Raw genomic sequence first — 25,495 nt, forward strand, 5'->3', positions numbered from 1 at the left:
GTATGTGCTATCATGAAATTCATCTTCACTTTGTCAGTAAAAAACCTGAGACTTGAAATCATCTCATAGCAAAACAACGAGCACTGTATTAAGAACAAACAAAAAGATGAGTACATCTTTTTTTACATTATTATTCATCAAACATTTTAATAAATGCTTTCCCTGAACTTTAAAAATGTACTACCTAAGCAATTTATGATGGGGGAAGAGTACATAATTTGGATACAAAACTGCCAGAGTTGATTCTTACACAATTTTTGAAAGAGTATCATTTCATTGAGACAAAATTAGTGTTATCAGGAGGATCTTTGAAAAATCTGACATGTACCACACCTATATAAACAAAACTAAACTCTGCAATGAAGCCCACATGGCAAAATCTACATCTACATCTACATGTACATTTATACTCCGCAAGCCACCCAACAGTGTGTGGCGGAGGGCACTTTACGTGCCACTGTCATTACCTCCCTGACCACTGTGTCAGCATTTGGCTGTGGTATCATTGTATATCCATAAAATATCACTCTCCTGAATGCTAATGCTTGTGTTTCTTCATTGAAGTTCCTATTTTACTTTCTAGTAGTACTCAATTTTCCTCACAAGTAGAAAAGCACGAAGTTCCTCACGAAGGAAACTTCTTAGCAATTTGGAATCCAAACCCAGGTGCTCCACATGACAGTAAGACTCCATTAGCCTCAAATGTAGAAGTGGACACATATATTTAATCTGTACAAATTTCTGACTCATACCCCAGAAAATTGTGATAAAAGAAGAATCTATTGAATCTTAATTTATCAGCTGCCAGAGGCTGCAGTTTGTGTGTGTGTGTGTGTGTGTGTGTGTGTGTGTGTGTGTGTGTGTGTGTGTGTCATCTATTTTCGACAAACGCCTTGATGGCCAAAAGCTTATATTGTGACAGTCTTTTTGTGGTGCCTATATGCGACTCAGAATCTCCGCTATATGGTCAGTAGAACTTCACAAAATATTGTTACATTCCATCTTGGATTTTCCATTGTTTGAATCTTAATTTATGGTATATGGCTTTAATCAAAGTATGTGACACCTGAGACAGATTCAACTACCACTTCCTTTGGACGCATTACTTCATTCTACTTTTATTTCCTTTCTCTGTTCTTTTTATCACCAAGGATTTGGAACTTCTGTTATAGTAAACAAAATGAGCCACCCTTATGTTCTTGACAGAGCAAGATTTTCAAATTCAAAGAGGCATCACCTAATCTTCATACATGCATTACTATTCTTCAAAAGCTTGGTCGCAAAAGGAACGAAGTTCGGTTTCATCAACTATAACACTAATTTTTACACTGCAAGATGCAACTTCTTCAAATTACACAACCATATAAATATTTGCTCATTTTTATAGATTGTGGCACCCCAAAGGGTAAAACTTGCTCACTTTAATTTATTCTGGAACTTTATAAAGCAAAAATACAGATTTACATATAAATATTTATCTTCCTACTACGCACTGTGAAAGCTCTAGGTCTAAGTGACAAAGATATTACTCACAGGGAAAAAACGTAATTTTGATCAACAGTGAAATGCAGCTTTACATATACAGGTTGAATTTGAACTCCACAGACAAAAGTAGGAAATGTTCAGGGACATTTAATGAGTATTTTGTTTTATCTCTAATGGCTCGTCACAGCATAATAATGTAATTATGATTTATTTGGTTTATTACACCAATTATCTTCTTTTTTACAACAATACCTTCACAACAGACAGAGTCTTGTAACACACAGTCATCAAAATGAACAACACAAAAAACAGAGTAATGCAACTACTCCCAGATGGAAAGTACTACAATGTGGCTGCCACCACTGTAGGAACAGCTCAGCAAAGTGTCATCACGCAATTCTTCCATTGCACTCTGTGAACCCATACACGAGATGCTTATCAGTCAACTCTTCATCAGTACACCTACCCATACAGCCGTGTCTTCTTTTTGATGTACAACTAACACTAGCAGAAAAACAATTCGAAGACAGTAATTAGCAGTACTGAATGCAAACTTGAGGACAAAGAGTAAATTAGGCATTACTGTTGACAACAGCTAGTACCATGAGTTAATGGAACAAGTTTGTTTCGAAACAAGACACACAGCACATATTGTCAACATGTGCACTGTTGTGCAGATATTTTCAGTACAAAACAAATTAAAAGACATATGAGCATAAAAAAAATTGCATAAAATGCAATTATTCTGTACCAGTCAACCAGAAACCAAGATTCTTATTTCAAAATTGTGAGGAAATAGCACCAAACAACTTCAAAAATATTGTTGGTATGGTTTGGGTTCTACCTGTAAAATTATATTTTAACTTCTATGAACACATTTTCTTCCACTGAACCAAAAAATGAAGATGTATTTCTCAACTCTAATAAATCACACGAGGTAACAGATATCATTGTAAATAATACTGACACATTAAATGACAAACAGTATATAACCAGTACTGTACAGGGCCTCCTATGTATCAGGAGTTAAATGTAGCATCAATGTGTACATATATGCAAGCAAGTGAAACGTTTAGTTACTATGTTCTACATCTGTCTGTGTCAGTTACACAAGTTCCAGAACATTCAATATTGCTGCTGAAATATCTGAAAATAATATCTTAAATTACTTCTGATGCCAACTGCAGAGTTATGTCTCTCATAGTGTTTTTGAGTACCAACGAGTACCAACAATGTAACGGCCACTGAAATTGAACAATAGCTCTGTCTAGCACATGGTCTCCATGTCATTAGCAAGCAGGTGCAGCATTAACTGGTGCAAATTATTTTTCAAAGTCATCAAAATGACCATGTGGAAGAGTGCACTGTGCAAGCATTCCTCGTGTGTGCAAGCATCCCTCGCCAATGGTGACCTGTCAGAGTAGCTGCAGTAGAGGTTTATGGGAAACTTTCACTTTATGAATAAGAAATCATCAGCCCATTACTAGACATACACCTACCAATTCTGGAAACCATAACAAAGTATTCACATAAAGAGGCACAGAATCCTTAGTCCAAGAGCCTTGTTGATTCATAATAATGTTTGCCAACATACAACCAGGCAAACAAGACAGGTATTCTGGCATGATGCATCTGATCAACCAGTGTAACACTGATCTTTTTCCCAGAAATTCCATACGGTTTTACAATTTTAATTAATTTACTTATTTATGTGTTTTGTGGACAATATTTGGATAACTTTCTATGATGTAAACTGTGACTGCATATTACTATTATACCTTTTGTCAGTCAAAATAAGGGTGCATTTGACTATTTACACAACAGGGTTTTTAGTTTAACCTTTAATTTAACCTCAGTATTTACAGATACCACCTATACATAAATTCTACAATATAACAAAATGGATTATCAAATAGAAATTATTTCAATTGTTTTTAAAACTGTTTTTACTACCTATCAAAACCTCCAATTCACAGTGGAAGCAGTCCAGTTTTTTATGGCTGCACACTTTGCTCCTTTAAAGTGCATAGATAAGGAAAGACTGTGAAAAGCAAAGCTTATTTTTATTCCTTCTGTTATATTTATGAATGCCATATTGTTTATTAATTATGACTGGTTCTTCATGATAAACTTCATAAGAGACTAAATGTATTGTTAGGCTGTCATTAGTACAACTAGTTTTCAACAGTTGCCTATGAGAGGATCAAGGATGGACATTAGATATTTTGTGAGTTTTAAAATTTTCCCACTGAACTGAATGTTCAAATTTTGGGCTTGCAGTCAGACATCGTTTAATTCATCACACGATCCTTCAAGTGGGCACCTGCCATTCATCCTCAGGTCAGCCATCAAAGACTGATAACGAGCTGCTCTGATTCAGAAAACATAATGCACTGCAAGTATTCTGCACATGCATCAAAATCAGGTTGATAGATGGACCACACTACCTGGCAGCAGCAGTCTTGCTGGTGGAGTCATTTGTTGCAGCCATTGGTTCACTCCGTCGTCTTTGAGTAGAACAAATCATGGAGATGATAGGGTTCCTTGCACTGCCTAACTGGTAGCCATTATCATTGTACATCAGATTTTCTGGCAGGCATATTTTTACAGTTTCTTTAAAATATGTTGCTGTGGTCAGAATCATAGTTCTATCAAACTCCATGGAATGTCCAGAGGAAATACAGTGTTCAACAATAGTGGACTTGCTTGGTCGCAAAAGGTGAGTGCAGAGTTTATTTTCAGTGCAGCGTTCTTTCATAGTGCATGTGGTCTGTCCTATGTAAGCCCTACCACATTGACAGGGTATTTTGTAAATTCCGGCCCCCACAATAACAAGTTGTCCTTCATTGATCCTGAAAGGTCTGCAATCTTAGATGCTGAACAGAAAATCACTTTCACCTTGAATTTACAGAGGACTCTTGCTATTTTAAATGAAACATTGCCCATGACAGAAAGAAAAGCTATTGATTTTGCAGACATGTTGCTCTCTTTCTCAACATTTTGCTTAAAATAGCAAGAATCCTCTGTAAATTCCAGGTGAAGATGATTTTCTGTCCACCATGTAAGATTGCAGACCTTTCGGGATCAGCAAAGGACGGTCTGTCATTGCAGAAAGCCAAAATTCACAAAATACCTTGTCAATTTAGCATGGCTTACATTGGACAGACCACAAGCGTAGTTGTTCTGAAAATAAACACTGCACTCGCCTTGTGCAACCAAGCACGTCCACTATTGTCAAACACTGCGTTTCCACTGGACATTCATTGGTGTACGACAGAACTATGATTCTGACCACATCATCTTTTTTGGACTCTATTATTAAATAATCTGTAAAATAAGGCTGGTGGAAAATCTGATGAACCACAATAGTGGCTACCAGTTGGACAATGCATGGAATCTCCTCATCTCCATGATCTGTTCTACTTGAAGATGACACTGTGCCAATGGCCACCGCAGATGGTAATACAGAGGACAGCCGAGTTCCGTGGTCCACAAACAAGGGTGGTGCTGACAGAAGTGTGGTCCATCTATCAACCTGACTTTGCTGCATGCACGGAATACTCAGAGCACACTGTACATTGCAGAACAGAGCAACTCTTCATCAGTCTTTGGTGGCTCATCTGTAGGTGACTGGCAGTTGCCCGGACAAAATATCGTGTGATGAATTGAACAACTGGCTGAAAGCCCGTTCTCTCTCTCTCTCTCTCTCTCTCTCTCTCTCTCTCGGTGTGAAAGCAAGCTACGCTAACCTTTTGTCCCTTTAATCCTCACAGTCAGCACTCACATACAGAGCACATGTCACTGAACTCAAGCAGCACTCTAACACGTAAGTTTTAATTCAAGTTTCGATGAGTATGCATGTCAAGAAATTTGGATCATACTGTTTCATATATTTCATTTCCCCTGTGCTCTATTGTTATTGATGATTATATATCATGCCTTATACAAAACTGAATAAAATATGTTTTATTCTAAATGATATAATTAATCAGTAATGTTTCAGAATATTTCATTAATTGTTCCTTCTACTGTCCGTACTAATTATGATGGTTGCATCATCAGCTATGGGTATTATTTCTGCTTTATTAGTGTAAAATGAAAGTTCATTTATAAACAGCAAGGACAGGAGTTACCAATGCTGAGCCCTGTAATACCACCCATAGTAAACTGTACCCATGCTACCTGTGTGAGCTATTTAATATGACCTCATAATTCCTCAGAGTGTTTTCTCATAAGTAATCTTCCTGGGACAATGACCCATGCACACACAGAGATTTGAAAGACTGTGGCTGCACCAATGCAGGCAAGATACTATTACAATCAATAATAAAAATCACACACGGGACTGTGCGCATCTACAGGCATGTTCAAGTCTACTCAATACTCTTAAATAAAACTATAATACTGTCATGACATAAAATATTAATAAAATGAGAGTTAGTTTTAAAGAGCATTAAAAGATATTCCTTGGTACCTGTTGATGTTTGAACATTAAGGAAATCCAGGAAAGAGCCAGCCACTGTGAGAACAAGTAAAAACAGACTGACAGTTCTATACATGGGTGCTGAAGGTGCTCAAACAAAAACCTTTGTCTCACTTTCAAAATATGCATTAAAATCAGTAATGGGCACACAGTCAAAATTGCAGAACTATAATATAGATAATGATAACTGAGTTGATCACTAACTAGAAAAGGATGAAGCAACTATGTTGAGATACGTTAAAATAACCTACCCAATAACTCAGGCAGGAGTCTTGACGATATACAAGGAAGTTTAAAACCTTTTCTACACTCATTTTATCGTTATTTAAAATCATTATCAATAAAAACTACTATCTTCCAGTATAATATAAAATGCAATCAAGTAAATTTGTTGCACCAACACTGGTATGCCACAGGCACTAGGCATTAGTGGTTCCTTCCACCGAAGAAGTGCTCATGTGTCAAGAGGACAGCAACCTATTTTCAGATGCATCAAAGTCACTTCTTTCCATCTACATGACTAATAATGGAATAATTTCTGCCATGGAATAACTGTATGCTCCATCAGCCTTAGTTTTTATTTTGCACCTCAGGCCACAGATACTCCCACTTCTTATTTACCACTGGCACAAAGCAACAGTGAGCACATTACTGAGTGTTTCAATAGCAGCCTCACATAAATAAAGATTTCTCGCACTTCTGACACAACATAAGCCAAAGTGTATCTACTGGCTATTATGAAAATGACTTTCTAGTCAAAACTGGTTTAGCAATTAAGGAGAATGTGAGCAGTTGACTGCATTAAACAGTGTCTGCGTGTTCAGAAAAGCGTTGAATTATGCTTATTATTCCACAAAATACGAACCTCTTCAAAAACAGTCAACAGGGCCATAAAAAAATGCACGATATCCAATGGCTACATCATCCCAAGGAACTTTCACCATAAACCTGCTAACAGCTCAAGTTCAAAATAAGCTAAATGAAATTATCAATGAGAACAACCCCTTTACTTTCTGTATGAGTTAGCCTGAATTTCTTCTTTCTAAACATAAATTACTTACACAACTTTCACAGAAAACCTTGGATTTTGAGAGCAACGTGGGTATTGGTAATGATTATCAATCAACTAATTGCCAACTAATTCATTTTTATTGCTAGTTCACTCTAAGTGTAGTAGCTGATGGGAGTAGCTTCTTCGAATGCGTTATGTGTGTCTACATACTTGTAAATAAAAGCAGGCTGTGAGGTTGCACATAATTATCTAATATCTTCGTCATTTACAAGTAGCATGAAAATTATTTTCACGTCTAGCCAGAAATGATGGAGAACATGCTGACCATAATTTTCAGTCTGCAAATCCTCATTACTCATTGTGCTCACCGAAATAAAATGTTCCTACCCGCTATTTACTCAGCAAGTAAAAGTTCACTCGCACAATATATAATAATATCTCTAATGATAATAATAATAGCCCTACCAGAAGCAAGCACTATTAACATTTCAGAGGTGATCTCTACAGGAAGTTACAAGTAAAGCGGTCTATCGCCCTGACTGGTAATCATCAAAAGTTATTTGCTTGGCACGAATGAGGAGCACCATCTCACCACTTGCCAGGAAAACCACTTCACCCCTTGCCACATGGTTTTGTCAACATTAGGTGTGGCATACAAACAGTCACTTCCGTGAAATCGAAGCAATCCAGGACAGTGTACAGTCCTTGCGAGTTCACTTTCTACTTTGACTGAAAACGCTTTAGGTAGGTGCCTAACTCTGACATTGTCTGAGGCACAGCGTATGCCAGCATTCAACTGACACTGACAGATTGATATCTTGGTGCAAAGTGTCTCTTCTTACTGCCTCTCGGGCTGTATTTATACATGGGCACAGTGGACGGTTGAATGGAACATCTGCTATCAACTGCTCTAGGCAAAGGTAGCAGAATCTAAATGGCCCCTTTCTCAGATGTGTTAATTAATAACTCTGTCATTTAACAAATTATAATCTTCTTAATTTTTATATGAATGAAGTTGGATTGAGTTACAGAAAAAGGTTTAGCTCACCTGCATTTAAAATTTGCCAGTTAGAATTTTTAGAACAGAACCAACAGTAGAATATGACCTCTGAACTGCCTCTTTTAGACTCCTTGTAATGATTGATATTTACAGTGAAGTCTTGAAACTTGCTACAGTTGTATTATTTCATCAACATAATCAAGTGCTATAATGAGAAATTTCTCTAACAATTACAAATGACACTTAATCTATTATGAATTTAATCTATTATGAATTTAGTTTTCAGTAAGGAACCTGAAAACCAACTGAGGTAGCTTACTTATGTTACATATTTCGTGGTTTTATATCTAACTGAGGATACATAGGAATTTTCATCTTCCTCAGTCTGATATTTAGAACCTTCAATTTTTCGTAAAAATGCCGATTTTGACCAAAATATTGGTCCGATTAAGTTAAACTTGTAAGTTTCGGTTGTGACATATATTCACACATTCTGAACAATTTTTAGCTTTCTAGCTTCATTATTTAGCACCACTTATTTTTTTCTTAAAATAATATATTTAGCAAAACATATTCATTAGATAATTCTGAGACGCGAATGAGCCCATTAGGACCTTGCAAACTACTTTAATTTTTAATTTCATTCTTAGATTATAACACAATACTTCGTATGCCTCACACAGGCCCGTTATGATGGCATGACGCTAGTAGCAGTGAACTGAGTGAAGTCCCGGCATGCTCACTCACCTCTGTATCTCTCACAATGATACAGCACATGTTTCATCACGAGGCGTAACATGCAGAGTTAGAAATCACATAAATGTTACATGTAATTGAATTTGAAATGGTTTAAATTTGTTTATGTTTTCAATGAATCCTCAGCCACTCCCATCACCCACCACACCAAAACTCTTCTTAGAGTGACGTAGCTAGAGTTACTGACCCCCTTTCCTACATAAAAATTTCTTTAGTATTTGTAGCATTTACAGTCTTGATGCGAGTTCTAATATCATTGAAAAGATTCTCCGAAATACCTTTTAAAGATTTCAGGGGGTCTAAATGAAATGTAAAAAACTGAGAGTTTGATCTAATTACATTAATTCCATGAGTGATAATGTAGAAGTTCATACTTTGTTAGTATTACCCTCACTACTGCTCATTTCATGGCCTGAAATTTACTTTTTCTTTGTCTAAAAGGGAAGCACTTTATGCCAGATGCTCAAAGTATCAGCTTGTTGCTAATCTTTTTATGTTCCTCTGTGATTGTCAGAAAGTTTTTATACAACAACTTTAAAATACCCCTTTTTGTCATGGGAAATAGAACTAGAATCTTGTTCAGTTTCTACTTGTATGAGAAAAAGATACTAACTAGAAAGGCTTTGTAAATGATCCTGTACATCTCTCAATGGATGACCACTAGGTAACAACTCCATCACAGCTCTCTGTTGCAGCCATGGAGCAGCAAGAATGCCACCCAATGTGCACATACTTTCCTCATCAAATCTCTCAGGAATACGCATTAAGCAGCCTGCCATTTCCACCAGCACTTCAAGTAATTTCTGTGCTTGAACAGATGGACAACTGCGAACAAGCAGTGCAACGTGGACCATGCCATCAACCACAGATTTCAACCTGTAAAACAGGAAACACTTCGAGCATTTAAAAAAAAAAAAAACAGAACAACATTTGTTATAAACACTGCAAGCATTACAATGGCACATCTTCAAAATGATTATTTACTTATTTATTCATTCATTCTAGTCCACTTTCTTGACAACAACAATGGATTTTTCCATATAAAATTACATTTATATTAATATTTATGAGAATCTTCTCCTTTTTCTTTCTTAAACAATGGAAAATGTAATAATAACTGCCTTTTTATTTTATGCTATTCTGTACATTGAAATAGTTTTACAGTGTCTATCATACTGTTTATCCACATCTGTGCCTGTTTCTACTCTACCATTTAGATGGCGAATAATTTCAAGAGAAGCAATATATTATCTGCAAACATATAAAATGTAATGATGAAAAGCAGATATTGTTTCCATGTGACTGGATTAACAGGTGCACACAATCATACTTTTTATGGAATCAAGTGTTATCGGTTTTGTGGTGTACACTGTGTCATACAGGATATGCCAAATAAAAATTTTGTGGTATTAAAATTTGGGCAGATATTCTACACTTCATCAGTATATTTAACTTCAATTAATGTTTTATTCAGTAATGAACATCCCTGAAATACCACACTACAGGAACAAGCAACATCAATCAGTATATAGGTAGAGGAAACACTTTAATGTTTTCCTGCAATACAGTATGGTACAATTCATCTGTTGAACTTCCCTGAAAGGAAAATAAACCTATATTTCCCCAAGTATATGAAGAGCAGCCGTAAAGTTTTAATTGCCACATTGAATTACTGTAGTGTGGTGAGTTCACTGTGCAGGAGCAATGAGGACATGTATCTGCTCACAAATAAAAACTTAATTATGTAATTTTATCTTTTTCAAGATGATATTTAATGCTTTATGGCTACCAACACCAGTCGAAGATGTGGCTAAAGTACGGCAGGAGGGACTGAGCAGTGGTGTGTAAACAACTTGTGTATGGGGAGCTGCTCGAATTTTGGACATGCCTGTGAGCACACTGCATAAATCCTACCATACATCCTTCATTATTAGCCATACAAAATTACATATATTCAGGACTTCCTCCCTGCTGACTTGCCAGCAAGAAAAATATTTGCTCTAGAATTTCTTCGGCACATGAAAGTGAAAAACGAATGGCCATGGAACATTCTGTGGGCAGGTGAAGCCCATTTCCAAGAACACCTCCATAAGCAATACTGCAGAATGTGGGCACTGGAAAAACCACATGCACATCAACCAGTACCACTTCATTCTGCAATGATAACTGCATGGTGTGAATTGACAGCATCATTAATTGAAGAGAGGTATTTTTTCAAAATGAGTCATGCATATCCTGTTACCTGTACCATCACTGGTAAATGCTATGACAGTCTTTTGCACACCAATGTAATTCCAATCCTTCAACAGCATGGATGTGTGGGTAGGATCATTTTTATGCAATATGGTGCTCCTCCACACATTGCACAGGCAGTGAAGTGGCTGCTGCAGAGGTATTTTGGAAATGCTAGAATTATCAGCCAGAGTTTCCCTACAGCTCAGTCGTCCAGATCACGTGATCTTAATCTGTCTGACTCCTGGCTGTGGAGTGCCCCAATTACGAATACAGCTGACCTGAGGGTACACACTGCACAACACATTCTGAACATGACTCCCGAGATACTCTGAGCTGTTGCTGAACATGTTGTACCTTGATTTCAATTTGTGGCAGGAAAAGGTGGACAGCATATTGAATACATCCTGCACTAGTCTCAGGGCAATTTGAAATCAATGTCATTTTGATTTTTGTGCAGTTTTTGGCCCTAGAACAATTAAAAATCGAAGTCATTTTGCTTTTTCTGAGGCTTTTTGCTCCAAAACAAATAAAAATCAATGGCTTTTACCTTTTATGCAGTTTTTGGCCTCAGGATAATGAAAAACCAATTTTTCAAATCCAATGTGGTATGACCTAGCCGTGGTGGATGTGCTTATCTAACTAACAGTGACACCAACTGCTGACTGCCGAACTTGTACATCCATGCACACTGAACAGTACAGATGGTGTAACGTGCAACTCAAACCATAGCCATCATATTGCAAATAATCTGTCATTTATCGCTGACCCCATATCAATTAAGGTGCTTCCAGAGCCATCTATTGGTAAAACTTTCATTTAATTTTTGTTCCATGACTTTTCACCCTGTCTCATTAATATGCTATTCAAATTTGACATTATTTTGAGCAGTGTTCTCTTTCTACAGTGTTTTGAAACTGGAACTTTAATTATGGACAACCTGTATTTGAGATTTCTTGGTGAAATCTTTTCTCTAATAAAACCTTTACATTACTTGCTGTTGAAGTCGACATATTCTCTGTTATATTTTTGCATACATTTCTATAGTATGTCAAAGAATAACCCCATCTGATTTCCTTAAGGCTCAGATGGGGCAATCCTTTACAAAGAAATGCAGAAAAGGATAATGGCAGTGCATCACCAAAATCTGCTTTCCACTATCATTGCATTTCAGTACTTCTTTATTTTCATTAACAGTTCAAAAATCATTATATTTTGCTACAAGAAGAAACGAAGAAAGACCCTACCCACACACACACACACACACACACACACACACACACACACAAAATAATGACCCTTATTGCTTTCCAAGAATCATATATATTATTAAATTTTAACTTATGCCCCAAAACTAACAGTTAGCCTTGGTACCAGTTGTAAGTTGCCAGTTTATGTGGTTGCCAGTCCATATGGTTGCCAGATGAGGTCATCTCGGTGCATCTAGTATGCTCATTACTCACTGTGCATTGAGACAAGATGGTGATAACACAGTAATGAAAGGAGTCTTGCATTGCCCATTTCAATAGGTGCAAGTCAGTTACCACTGTGCAATGTGATTTCAGTCAAGAATACATCATAGTAAGGCCTGCACCTCAAAGCATTTGACAACAGCCCTAGCAGTTTCAAGACTCTGGTTGTTTGTGTAACGGAAATAGCATATCTCACTTCTGTGTGCTCATTTAAGGTGAAGAGCGCAATCCATGGGGTTTTGCCCATAGTTCACAAAATTCTATTCATCAGGCTAGTTGAGAGTTAGCCATTCCTCTTCATGTGTCTGATGTGCATTTGCAGTGATGTTTGTGTCTCAGCCCAAACAGGATTCAATTGCTACAAGCCCATCATGACAGTGATGGAACAAGAATCTGTAGAGTTATGCGAATTCTTCTGAGCAGGGAGATGAACCATAACACAATTTCCTTTCACATCCAATGTTCAGTGATGATGCTATGATCCACTTCAGTGGAAAAATGATCTGCCACAACGTAAGAAACACAGCAGCTACAGGGTGTTTCAAAAATGACTGGTATATTTGAAACAGCAATAAAAACTAAACGAGCAGCGATAGAAATACACCGTTTGTTGCAATATGCTTGGGACAACAGTACATTTTCAGGCGGACAAACTTTCGAAATTACAGTAGTTACAATTTTCAACAACAGATGGCGCTGCAAGTGATGTGAAAGATATAGACGACAACGCAGTCTGTGGGTGCGCCATTCTGTACGTCGTCTTTCTGCTGTAAGCGAGTGCTGTTCACAACGTGCAAGTGTGCTGTGTACAACATGGTTTATTCCTTAGAACAGAGGATTTTTCTGGTGTTGGAATTCCACCGCCTAGAACACAGTGTTGTTGCAACAAGACGAAGTTTTCAACGGAGGTTTAATGTAACCAAAGGACCGAAAAGCGATACAATAAAGGATCTGTTTGCAAAATTTCAACGGACTGGGAACGTGACGGATGAACGTGCTGGAAAGGTAGGGCGACCGCGTACGGCAACCACAGAGGGCAACGCGCAGCTAGTGCAGCAGGTGATCCAACAGCGGCCTCGGGTTTCCGTTCGCCGTGTTGCAGCTGCGGTCCAAATGACGCCAACGTCCACGTATCATCTCATGCACCAGAGTTTACACCTCTATCCATACAAAATTCAAACGCGGCAACCCCTCAGCGCCGCTACCATTGCTGCACGAGAGACATTCGCTAACGATATAGTGCACAGGATTGATGACGGCGATATGCATGTGGGCAGCATTTGGTTTACTGACGAAGCTTATTTTTACCTGGACGGCTTCGTCAATAAACAGAACTGGCGCATATGGGGAACCGAAAAGCCCCATGTTGCAGTCCCATCGTCCCTGCATCCTCAAAAAGTACTGGTCTGGGCCGCCATTTCTTCCAAAGGAATCATTGGCCCATTTTTCAGATCCGAAACGATTACTGCATCACGCTATCTGGACATTCTTCGTGAATTTGTGGCGGTACAAACTGCCTTAGACGACACTGCGAACACCTCGTGGTTTATGCAAGATGGTGCCCGGCCACATCGCACGGCCGACGTCTTTAATTTCCTGAATGAATATTTCGATGATCGTGTGATTGCTTTGGGCTATCCGAAACATACAGGAGGCGGCGTGGATTGGCCTCCCTATTCGCCAGACATGAACCCCTGTGACTTCTTTCTGTGGGGACACTTGAAAGACCAGGTGTACCGCCAGAATCCAGAAACAATTGAACAGCTGAAGCAGTACATCTCATCTGCATGTGAAGCCATTCCGCCAGACACTACGCCATATTATTGCTACGCATGGTGGATATGTGGAAAATATCGTACTATAGAGTTTCCCAGACCGCAGCGCCATCTGTTGTTGACAATTGTAGTAATTTCGAAAGTTTGTCTGCCTGAAAATGTACTGTTGTCCCAAGCATATTGCAACAAACAGTGTATTTCTATCGCTGCTCGTTTAGTTTGTATTGCCGTTTCAAATATACCGGTCATTTTTGAAACACCCTGTACATACCACAGTTGAGCACAAGAGACCATTTCCAAAATTTCTGGTGTTTTGTAAATTTTCCCAAGAATATTTGTGGCGTGTTCTTTTTGCAGAAAAGCAGATTAAAGGAATGAGGCACCTACATATGTCTGAGATGTGAGTTTTTGACAACTGCAAGAACATGCCACAAATTTTATTTTTCAACAGGACCAAGCACCACCACATTGGCACTTGCAGGTAAGAGCAGATCTTAACAAGAAACAGCCTCAGTGCTGGTTTAGCTACAGGGGGTGTGTGAATACTATATTGCACCCTGGCCTCCAAAGTCACCTGGTATCATACAATATGACACACTTTTTTATTTCTTTGGTGTTTTGTGAAAGCTTCCATCTAGGTGCCTCTCCTTCCAACAACTTTGGGACTTTGGAACTGTGATGTCACACAGCAACTTCAGTCAACACGTAACTTCACAACTGCTTGAAAAAGTAAAGGGGAACAACTGCTTGAAAAAGTAAAGGGGAAATTTAACTATCACCTTAATGTTTGTTGTGTGTCCAATGGAGGGCACACAGAACATTTGTGAAAGATAAATGAAAACTCTGATGCTGAATGTAATTGTAAAAATTACCCAAAGGTAGTATGTGGATGCATGTACAAGACATACCGCTGCAAAAACATATGGTTCTTTTGAAAATAAAATCTTTGTAGTCCTATGCCAAAGTTAAAATTCGCCCCACATTTCTACCTTCAATCACGTACAAGATTTACTACTGGGAAACTGGACGAATCTTTTTGAAACACTCTGTAATACACAACTTCGAACAAACAAACATTAAAGGGACCGATGACCGTAGCAGTCTGGTCCCTTTAATCCCACAAACCAACCAACCAAACAAACATTAGCTACTGGTATCACAAATCGACATAAATGCTCACCATTCTGTAAAATTTCTTGGGTCCATCTGGATAACACCAACACACAGATGAACTACTTAGAAGCTCATTTCATTTCAGCCTGCACCTTCCTTTTGTGAAAGGCAAAAGAAGGGTTTTTGCTGAATTGAAACAATATTATGAAAAGGATAGTTGCTACACACAACATAGCAGATATGCTAAGTCACAAATAGGCACAACAAAAAGACTGGCACAAAATCAGCTTTGAGACAGCAAGGTCTTCGCCAATCTATTTCCGACAAAGGCCTTTTTGGTCGAAAACTCATTTTGTAACAGTCTTTTTGTTGTTCCTATCTCCGACACAGCATCTCCACCATATGGTGGGTAGCAACTATCCTTTTCATAATACTGTTACATTCCATCCTGGATTTTCCATTCTTTGACTCTGCTTAATTGACATAGCTCTCTGTAATGCTATGTACAATAAATAAAGAATTTATTCAGAAGAAGTGAGTAGGAAGAATAAATGGTGAAGCAGATGTTATGTCTTGCATAGCAAGACAGAAGTTGTTCATAAATCCTCAGAACGAGTGCAGAGTACCAACATTAAATGCTGGATGGACAAGCACCAAGTGTCAAGCTAAACAGCAGGGAGAGACTCCGAAAGTGCAGCCAAGGACAAACACAAAAGTAAGGCAGTGCAACAGTATAGAGAAATGGCAACATAAAAAAGCAAGCGAGCATACACTGAGTAAAAATGGATCAAGCTAGTGCTACCTGTGACAGACTCTGGACATTACGTAACAGAAAAGGGGAAATTACAATTCCACAGCCACTGGCCAACATATGCAATATTTACATTGCTCAAAGCAGAGCTGCAAATCGCTCCAACTATCACAGCTGACAATTCCTCATCTCACATACTTGTGTCTGGTGGGGATAGCAAATACCTCCACCTTTTAAGAGGCACATAGTGCTAAAAATGCCCAGGTCTCTGCTGGAGTCAGTAAGTCAAGGGACAAGGTGTGACAGTGATCTGTGCCAGGGGTCAACCTCTACTAGCTGCTGCAATGATGGAGGGAAGAGCTCCGCCTCTATCAGACATCCTTCTGGCTAACAGTTCACCAGGGTGCGGGTTTCACAGAATGAAAATGCAAATTACAGGGCTATCAGGGCATATGTGATGGGAATGTCGGCAAGCACTGCTCAGTGCTTGAAGCGAGGGGTTATCTGTCTCTCATGCCTGAGTGTATGCCATCTGAATAACTGGGATCTGGTGCCTATAACTCAATGTGACATGGGCGTTGCTGGTTAGCATAGCATGTCATGCAGTGCTGACCCACTGTCACAATATAAAGTTGCATTACATCCACACTGGTGTCCCCCTAAATGTGTGTGCGCAAATGGCAGAACCTTGCTGATACCGTGGCACAGCTCTCGGGCCAGAGACACACAGCGTCATGCGCAGAGGGTCAAAGAGACCACCAGCCTGATGGCCTCAGCTGGACTGCACCTGTTGATTAGAGCTGCTTGGTAATACGTCAAAAAACTGGACAGGGCATGCTCTCTAATGATCTCCAACACTATTTTCTTCAGTTGCAATTTGAATGTCCTGACCAATCACATGACCTCTTCATTAAATGCTAACTGGAATGGTGATGTGGGTAGGTGCTTAATACAATTTCGATGGCAGAGTGCTCGAAATTCTGTTGTCTGAGACCAGAGTGCACAAAAATGGCAGCCACGGACCAAAATGTATGTTGCAATGTCATGGAGGACAATCTAGCAACATGGTTGTGACCACATGCTGTATAGCTTTGCACTGTGTGCTTGGTGGCAGAATTAATTGCTGGCCAACAGACATGTCACTATACCAATGCTTTCATTTGGGACATCCCCCCATGGTATGCATGTAACATCTGCAAAATGTGTTGTTGCAACGACAATGGAATAGCACCATGACAAATCTGATCTTTTGTAGCTAGCAGTAGGACACCACTGACAATGCTGAGCCTTTTGTGAAGTTTGAAATACATCCAAGAGAGTTGGGTCTGAGCCCACATGCAAAGGCTCCAGCCATCCTTGCTCAGGAGCAGATCCTAACTCGTAGCTGCTGTAACTTCTCCTGTAGTCAACAGAAATTCGTTTAAGATATCCTGAAGGTTTTGGTCCTGCACTAAACTAATTGCTCTCTGCTTGTCGAAGTCAATGTCAGGACCCACAGGTAAATAAGACATAGTGTCCACAAACACATACTGGGAGATGGGCCAGTAGTGAATGCCATAAGAATAAATACTCAGAAAGAAGGTCAATGCTGTGCTGCTCTGTCCATGAGCTACGACTGGGGACCAAGCAGCAAAATGAGCGGATTATGATCTGTACGCATGTGAAACTTAAGTGCCATACAAGAACACACAAGACTTTTTAACACCATATATGATCACAAGTGCCTCCTCAATCCGCGCAGCTGCTGAAAGCTTGAGGCAAACGTAACTGGAAGGCTGCTGAAAGCTTGAGGCAAACGTAACTGGAAGGCTGCTGAAAGCTTGAGGCAAACGTAACTGGAAGAGAGAACAGCACCAATGTCATATTGGGATGCATCAGCAGCCAAAGTCAAAACCTTACCAGGGTTGAATGTAGCCAAACATGGGAACTAAGTAGTGGTGTTGCTTCAATTTCTGGAATACTAATTAACATGCCTCTAACCACTCAAATTCACTCCTTTCCTACAAAGCTGATTTAAAGAATGGCAAAGATGAGCAGCCAGAGGAACAAACTTTGCATAGTAATTTACCTTCCATTGAAAGGACTGCAACTCCCTAATATTCTTAGGAACTGGCATTTTGTTGATTGCTGCAGCATGCTCTGCCATTGATATTGTACCATCCTTATTTAACAAATGCCGTAAGTAGCACTGCTCTGTAGGAGCAAAAAAACTACATTTCTCAGGCTTTCATTCTGGTCCACTGTGTAAAAGTGGCTGACAGACTGAGTGCAAACTGTGCAAATGCTGTTATCTTGTTCAGCCTGAAAACAAAATGTCATTCAAATAGTTGGTACAGCAGGAAATACCACTGATAAGTCGATCAAGAAAACATTGGAATATTTTCGGAGCTGAAGCTACTCCATATGGCAACCAGTTACAGTGGTGCATCCCAAAAAGAGTATTTTGTACTAAAATCCATTGAGACTCAGTTCCAATGGCAACTGCAAGCAAACATCTTGGAGATCAATTTTGGAAATATACTGACCGCAGGCCAACTTAGCTGACAACTCTTCGGGACACAGTATGGGATAAACTTCTATTCCATTACGTACATTGATCATGTGCTTAAAATCACCACAAAGCGTAACATTGCCACTGGTATTCTGTACAATGATTATGACGTGGTCCTCTGGCTTGACGAAACTGGTGACATTACTTTGTGATTTTGACATCTGGCTCGACACAACTTACAAACCACAGATAGTTTCAATGTAATGTGGGCCTCAAAACTGATGGCCCTACCCACATCCTTACCAAAAAGCTGATCGAACAACTGCAGCAGTGCTCCCAAGTTCTCAAACTGCATCTTAAAGACCAGGTTAATCCTACTGACTACTTCAAATCCAAAAATTGAACACACTAACCTGAAAATATTTTCTGCCAACTGTGAATTTACAAATAGAAGCAAGAGTTGGCATTCCACATTTTTGTATTTGACCACAACTGGTAGTTGTCTCTGCAAGAGAATCTGCTGCCCACTATAAGGTACTATTCGGCACTGAGAAAGCCGTAAGGCGGGAGGGAGGGAGGAGGGGGGCACCCCAGACGATGATAAGAATACCAATTAATTAGACTAAACAAGGCCTTAGTCTACACCCGACTACCTCCAAGTCTACCACAATATGTTGTGGCTGTTGGCCTGCCGACATGCCTGAAGACTCAAGTGTGCTGTCCAGTGACTGCAAGCGTGACAAGCTGCAAATAAATAGCTGATACAGCTCTCATCACATAATGAACAGAAATCTGAGCAAGAATGGTTCAATTGCAGGGGCAAGTCCAGCACAGTGGAAGTAGAATGCTCTGCGCCTGCTGTAAATTCAGTGAAAGAAACATGCAGCACACACCAAGTGGTCCAGTACAGCCCCTAGCTTTGTAGCATACCTGTGTTGGAATGCCAGTGTACCTATTCTGTTGTTATGCCCATCTGGTCACCTCATAACATAGAATATGTCCAGAGGGCGTATACTGGCAACACATAACAACCTGTTGCAGAGCATGCTCTACAACTTGACAACTTGTCACTTCAGTGCCAGTTTCACTTGTGCCATCTGGATTCTTCCCCTCAGAGCTCGGCAGGTGGGAATTGGCCTTACAAACAGTCATGTCCTTGGTTCTCATCACCCATCTGGCCTTAATTTACATTAATTTCTTCCATCTCAGCATTTCTTCTCAGTAACTATTCCTTTCTTCAAGCACTTTTAGTTTCCCATATCTTTTATTTTCTGACCTGTCTATTTTTCCCCATCCTCCACATACAGAGCTTTCCACACTTATTAACTTATCGTTGTTAGGTAATGAAAACCTCGTAACTCCATCTGACAACGAAATCCACATAACTCCATTACCAAATGTAGACAATAATGACACATAACCTGTTGAAACTTTCCTTCTTCGAGTTGTATGCTGTCGCCATCTAGCTGCAATAATGAAAAACTCAATTCCAGCGATATGTAGTTTGTGCTGTAAACCTCGCATCTCCGGTAATCGCCATTGTTAGTGTGCAGGGCGAACATATGCTCCGAGATTAAAACATTTTTTGATGTGATAGTAACCTATTTGAGTGACAGACCCAACACTGCTTTATTGCTACAGGTATGTGTTAGTATTTCTAGGTATTTATGTATTGTATTTTAATATACAGAATTAATAATGACCTCGTTAAATACAATGTTGATTTACGAGTTTTTCATCACGCGTAAAGCAGACTGCACTCGGTACATATGAGGTTTTAATTTTAGAACTTAACAGAATCCCATACAGTCTACAGTAACTACTTTGTTTTCAGCTATGGGTAAAAAGAGTAAATTCACTCTTCACCTTATGAAACAAGTCGACAACGGGTCATATCATATAAAATCACCGGAAGAAGATTCTAGTCAGGTTCCTCCTTGTCCTAAACCAAAGGAAAGAGTAGACCTACAAAATGAAGGTAAGACGTAGTTTATAGTGGGGTAACTTCAAGTAAAATCCTTGTTTGAAAGTTGAGGTGATTAAATTATTTAAATATTATTGATGACATTATTGTTTACACTACAGATAATGCGGAAAAAAAAGCCAATATAGAGGCGAATTCCACTTCTGAGTTTGAAAGTCTTTTCGAACACAGCAGCGAGGATGATATCTCCAATGGCAGTAGCGATGTGTATGATCCAGGTAAAAACAAAAATGACCATAGCAGTAACAACAGCACGGAAGACGAAGACGGCGAAGTTGATGTGGGAGTAAAAAGTACTAAGCAGCGCCATGAAAGGAAAAGAAATCAATCACTTCAAAGTTTGCAAAAAGAAAAACGTATGAGAGGACAGGATTATTTAGGAATGCAAAAAGATGAGTTTGGCAAAAAGAGACCAACAATGAGAAGGAGGAGGAGGGAAATGAAACCACGATGTACTTGTAAACATTCTTCCTTAAATCGGAACAGGAATTGCAAAGATACTAGAGAAGAGCAGAGACAGGTAATTTTTCATCATTTCTGGCAGGATATGTCTTGGGGTGAAAGAAAATTTTTTGTTAGAAGCCATGTCTATTACGTTCCAGTTAAAAGACACAGAAATAATTCAGAATCTAATAAATCTCACCATTCTAACACACTATATTACAATTTTGTAATAGAAGGACAAAGAAAAACTGTCTGCAAGACTATGTTTCTGAATACTTTGTGCTTAGGTGAATGGAGTGTCAGAAAATGGGCATCTAGTGCATCATGAAGAACACTTGCAGAACGGCCTCAAATGCAGGAGAGACCAACGAAAGTTTCAGGTGGACGACAATCAGCATCAGATTTTTTTGCAGAGTTGCCGAAACTGGAATCACATTACTGCCATCGTTCTTCCACAAAACTCTACTTGGAACCTAACCAGCAGAGTAAATCAGAACTACATAGGGAATATAAGGAATTTTGCAAGAAAAGAGGAGAAATCCCAGCTGCTTAGAAACAGTTCTGCAAGTTATTCGATGAAAATAATCTTAATTAATTTTCACCTAAAAAGGACCAGTGCGATCTTCGTTGTTCTCACCAGACAGGCAATCTCTCAGACAATGAATACTTGTTGCATATGGCCCGAAAGACTGAAGCAAGGGAAGCAAAAAATAGTGATAAATTAGGACCAACTAGAGTGTTCACTATGCAACTTCAAGCACTTCTGCTTTCTCCCAGACTAAAAGCATCTGCACTGTACTATAAAAGCAAACTAAAGGTCCACAACTTTACCACTTATGATTTAAAAAGTAACGATGGTTATTGTTACCTTTGACACGAGAGTGAAGGTGGACTAAAGTGCGCGTCATATATCTTGGCGGCCGAGTTTAGGTTCGTTCTGCGCATCTGACGTCAAAACATACAGTCAGCCAATGAACAGAGAACGACGTTGCCAGATCTCGACTGTAGTACAGAGCACGGACGAGTGTCTTCAGTTTTAGAAACGTTCAGTCATAAATAAAGTAATAGAACAAAAGCAATGTCTTGATAGCAGACTATGTTTTTTGAAAGTTTGGAAAAACCATTCTTTATGCCAATTGCTTCATTTTCTATTAATTAATTAAACCAAACAAGCAAAAAGACTATTAATTCAGGCGATAGCAAGGAAAGGTGTTTGTATCAATTTCACGAACCGCTTTTTCGCAATAAAGAACAGCGGTAATTGTTTATTTCCTATTGTACTTCGACGAAGTGCGAGTAATTCATAGGCATACCAACAGTGTTTGTCAGAATTTTGCGTGACCTGTTACACGCCTTATGGAGAAATATTGCAGGACAAGCTGCGTTAGCGTAATGGTTAAGGCGTTGGATTAGAAAGCGATAGGTAACGAGTTCAAACCTTGTGCAATGCTAAACATTTTTTTTTATTTTAAAACAATATCGAAGTGTCTTACTTCACGAATTTTATTCGTTTGAATGAAGTTTTTTGAAATTTCTAGTGCTTTGTCTCTTCATTAACCCTTTCGCTGCTGCAGGTCACGTGCTCCCCGCATTCCGCGCTGTGCGCGATTTTGTCATCACTGCACTGCTCGCCTGTGCAGACACATGGTGTTTCCACTGCTTTGACACACTTATCATTCGATTTCACAAAAACTATTTGGCCCAAAAATTAGATTTTTACACATCTTCTTGACTGATACCTTCCCCCCATAAATGACTTAATTTTGTTTCGATGTTCAACCCAGTTATTGTGCAGCATTAAATGTAGTAAACCATTGCACGAAATTTTGAAGAGTTTGCAGAGGTAAAAGTCCATAGCGTATACTTTCCGTATGGTCGATTTTAGTTGCCACAATGTTGAGAATGAAATGTGGACAAGGTACCTAAATTTCATATAAAATTTACTGTATAACAATATCTCATTTAATTTAAGTACCACATAGGTGTCGTATGTAATATTGAGAAATATTCCGTCTTTCACGACTGTAATAAAAGTTTTATTTACACTGGGCGCGTTTGGCTTTATTTTAAAGCACTTCAGTCAGTCAAAGGAAGTGGGGGGAAGGTATCAGTCAAGAAGATGTGTAAAAATCTAATTTTTGGGCCAAATAGTTGTTGTGGAATCGAATGATAAGTGTGTCAAAGCAGTCGGAAACACCATGTGTCAGCACAGGCGATCAGTGCAGTGACAAAATCGCGCACAGCGCGGAATGCGGGGAGCACGTCTCTGTAGCAGCGAAAGGGTTAATGCGGCCGTTGTGGCTTTACTTCATAAACTGCGCGCTCCCCCCTAAACGTAAGCTTGCGAACTATACTGTACTATGGCGCTGTTTCTCTTGGCGCGTGCGTCGTGTGCAACTGGCAACGCAGCAATCTCCCGCGTCTGGGCGGGCATGCGCGAGCCGCCAAGATAAAAGAATTCAACTATAACAGCTACGGAATTTGCCAGTATACTTGTGCATTTTATAGAAACGTATGCCCAAAATGATTCAGAAGCTATTTTCTATAGCGACAGATGCACGTACCAGAATCGAAACTCAGTCATGAGTAATGCACTGGCTCATCTCGCCAATCAGAAAGGCATTGCAATAGTGCAAAAATTTCTGGAGAAAGGTCACACTCAAATGGTGTGTGATTCTATGCACTCCACCATAGAAAGGAGGTTAAAAAACAGACACATTTATACTCCTGCTGGCTATGTAGAAGTTTGTACTACTGCAAGACAAAGTCATAGACTTTATGTTGTCAATTATTTGGACCACACGTTTTTCAAGTCCTATTATAAACTCTCGTCGTATTCGTCTATTCGGCCAGGATCCAAAATTGGGGATCCAACAGTGACTGATATCCGGTGTCTCAAGCATGATCTCTCCGGAAAAATGGAATATAAATTGAAATTCAGCGATACATGGGAAACATTCCAAGAACGATGTCAAACATATCGAGCTCATTTACAGTGCCCCCTCTCTACAGTTCACCAATAAAGATAAGTGCAGAAAAGTTAATGCATTTGCAACAACTAAAGCTGGTCCTTCCTAAGGATGTGCATTCATTTTATGACACACTGCCTCACATTTGTAATGAGAGAACATGTCCGTGCCTAAAAAAAATGCAGCCAAAAATAAACTTGTTTACAGCCACCTACGACTGTGATTGTGATAGTAGCAGCAATAGTAACAATAATAAATGTTAATAAACTGCACAATTGTTTACAGTAATAAAAGTTTAATTAAAGCTAACAACATTGCTTCTATGTTTTTTACACACTGTAATTTATTAACATTCAGATTCCAATATTTTGATCAATGTGAAATTATTCATTTCACTTTATATCTGTAACAATGTATCCTTTGTAATACACAAATAATGCAAAGTTTAGCTAAGTATGTATTTTTTAAAACAAATTAAACATTCATTCATTTCAGTTCTTAACCGTGCACTCATTACATGCCTCTTATCTCCATTACTGCCAAAAAAATAACTGTGAAAACCTTGTAACTCCAAAAGCTGGCAGACAATTTGAAGTGCATAATAAAGTCTTATGTACCAATGATCGGATCCATATTGTGTAGCAGAAATCACTACATTTGACTAATCAGGTCCCCATGTGATTTCAATAATTAGTTTTTTGTTTCTCCTGTAAAATTTGACAAATTTGAGTTACGAGTTTTCATTGCCTAGCGACGTTATGATGTTTTGTCAGTAATCTCTTTCTTGCTTATTCCCCTTTCTTCCACCTTTACGTTCTACAGTGTTCAAATCTTGTCTGGTACAGTCCCCAACAATTAGTCATTCCTTCTCATCCCATCCAGTAAGTCTCCCCTGATCTGGGGTACTGGGTGCCTTTTCTGAACTCTCCCCATTTCCTAAAACTCACCAGTCCTTTCCCTTCAATCCCTCTTCCTTTCCCTTCAATCCTTCTGCTAGAAGGAACCACTGGTTGTGAAAGCTTGCACTTTTACTTAACTTTTATATAAGTTTTCTCCTTCCACCACTTGGTGAGTAGTAATACCAACCATAATACTAACTTCTTACTTCAATGTAGCAGAGTTTTATCACTTCCGTCAGCCACCATCATTCAAAAATTGATTAATGTCCAGTACAGGAGATAGGATGCAGATGTTTTAAGTTATGGCTAACAATGACTTTTAATTATCAAATTAAATAAGTTGAAAGCTTTAACCAAGTGCATTTTTTTAACATTCTATGTTACATTTCCAAGTATTTCACCTCCATTCCCAGGAGGACTGATTTACTGCTAACATACGTTGACAGCTGAGTATGACTTTATAAGAAATTGTACTCATTTTTTAGCAGTTAAAGCTTGGTTTTCAACAAATTTTCAGCATGTGCTACAACAAATATCAAACACAGGTACCATAGAAAAGAGTAGAGATACATATACAAGTAGAGGACATAAAGAAAGCCCTACCAGCCTATCATTAGCAGATGCTCCAC

General features: G+C 38.9%; 1 protein-coding gene across 1 annotated transcript in view; it reads right to left on the reverse strand.

The window, feature by feature from the left end:
* LOC126236279 (serine/threonine-protein kinase ATR) overlaps positions 1-25,495 on the reverse strand; it is a 391,469-nt gene that overhangs the window by 266,530 nt on the left and 99,444 nt on the right. The window contains exon 11 of the mRNA XM_049945439.1: positions 9,350-9,612. Coding sequence (XP_049801396.1) covers positions 9,350-9,612 — 263 coding nt within the window. The remainder of the gene's footprint in view (positions 1-9,349; positions 9,613-25,495) is intronic.

This window comes from Schistocerca nitens, chromosome 2 (genome assembly GCF_023898315.1).
Source record: "Schistocerca nitens isolate TAMUIC-IGC-003100 chromosome 2, iqSchNite1.1, whole genome shotgun sequence".
Lineage (NCBI taxonomy): Eukaryota > Metazoa > Arthropoda > Insecta > Orthoptera > Acrididae > Schistocerca > Schistocerca nitens.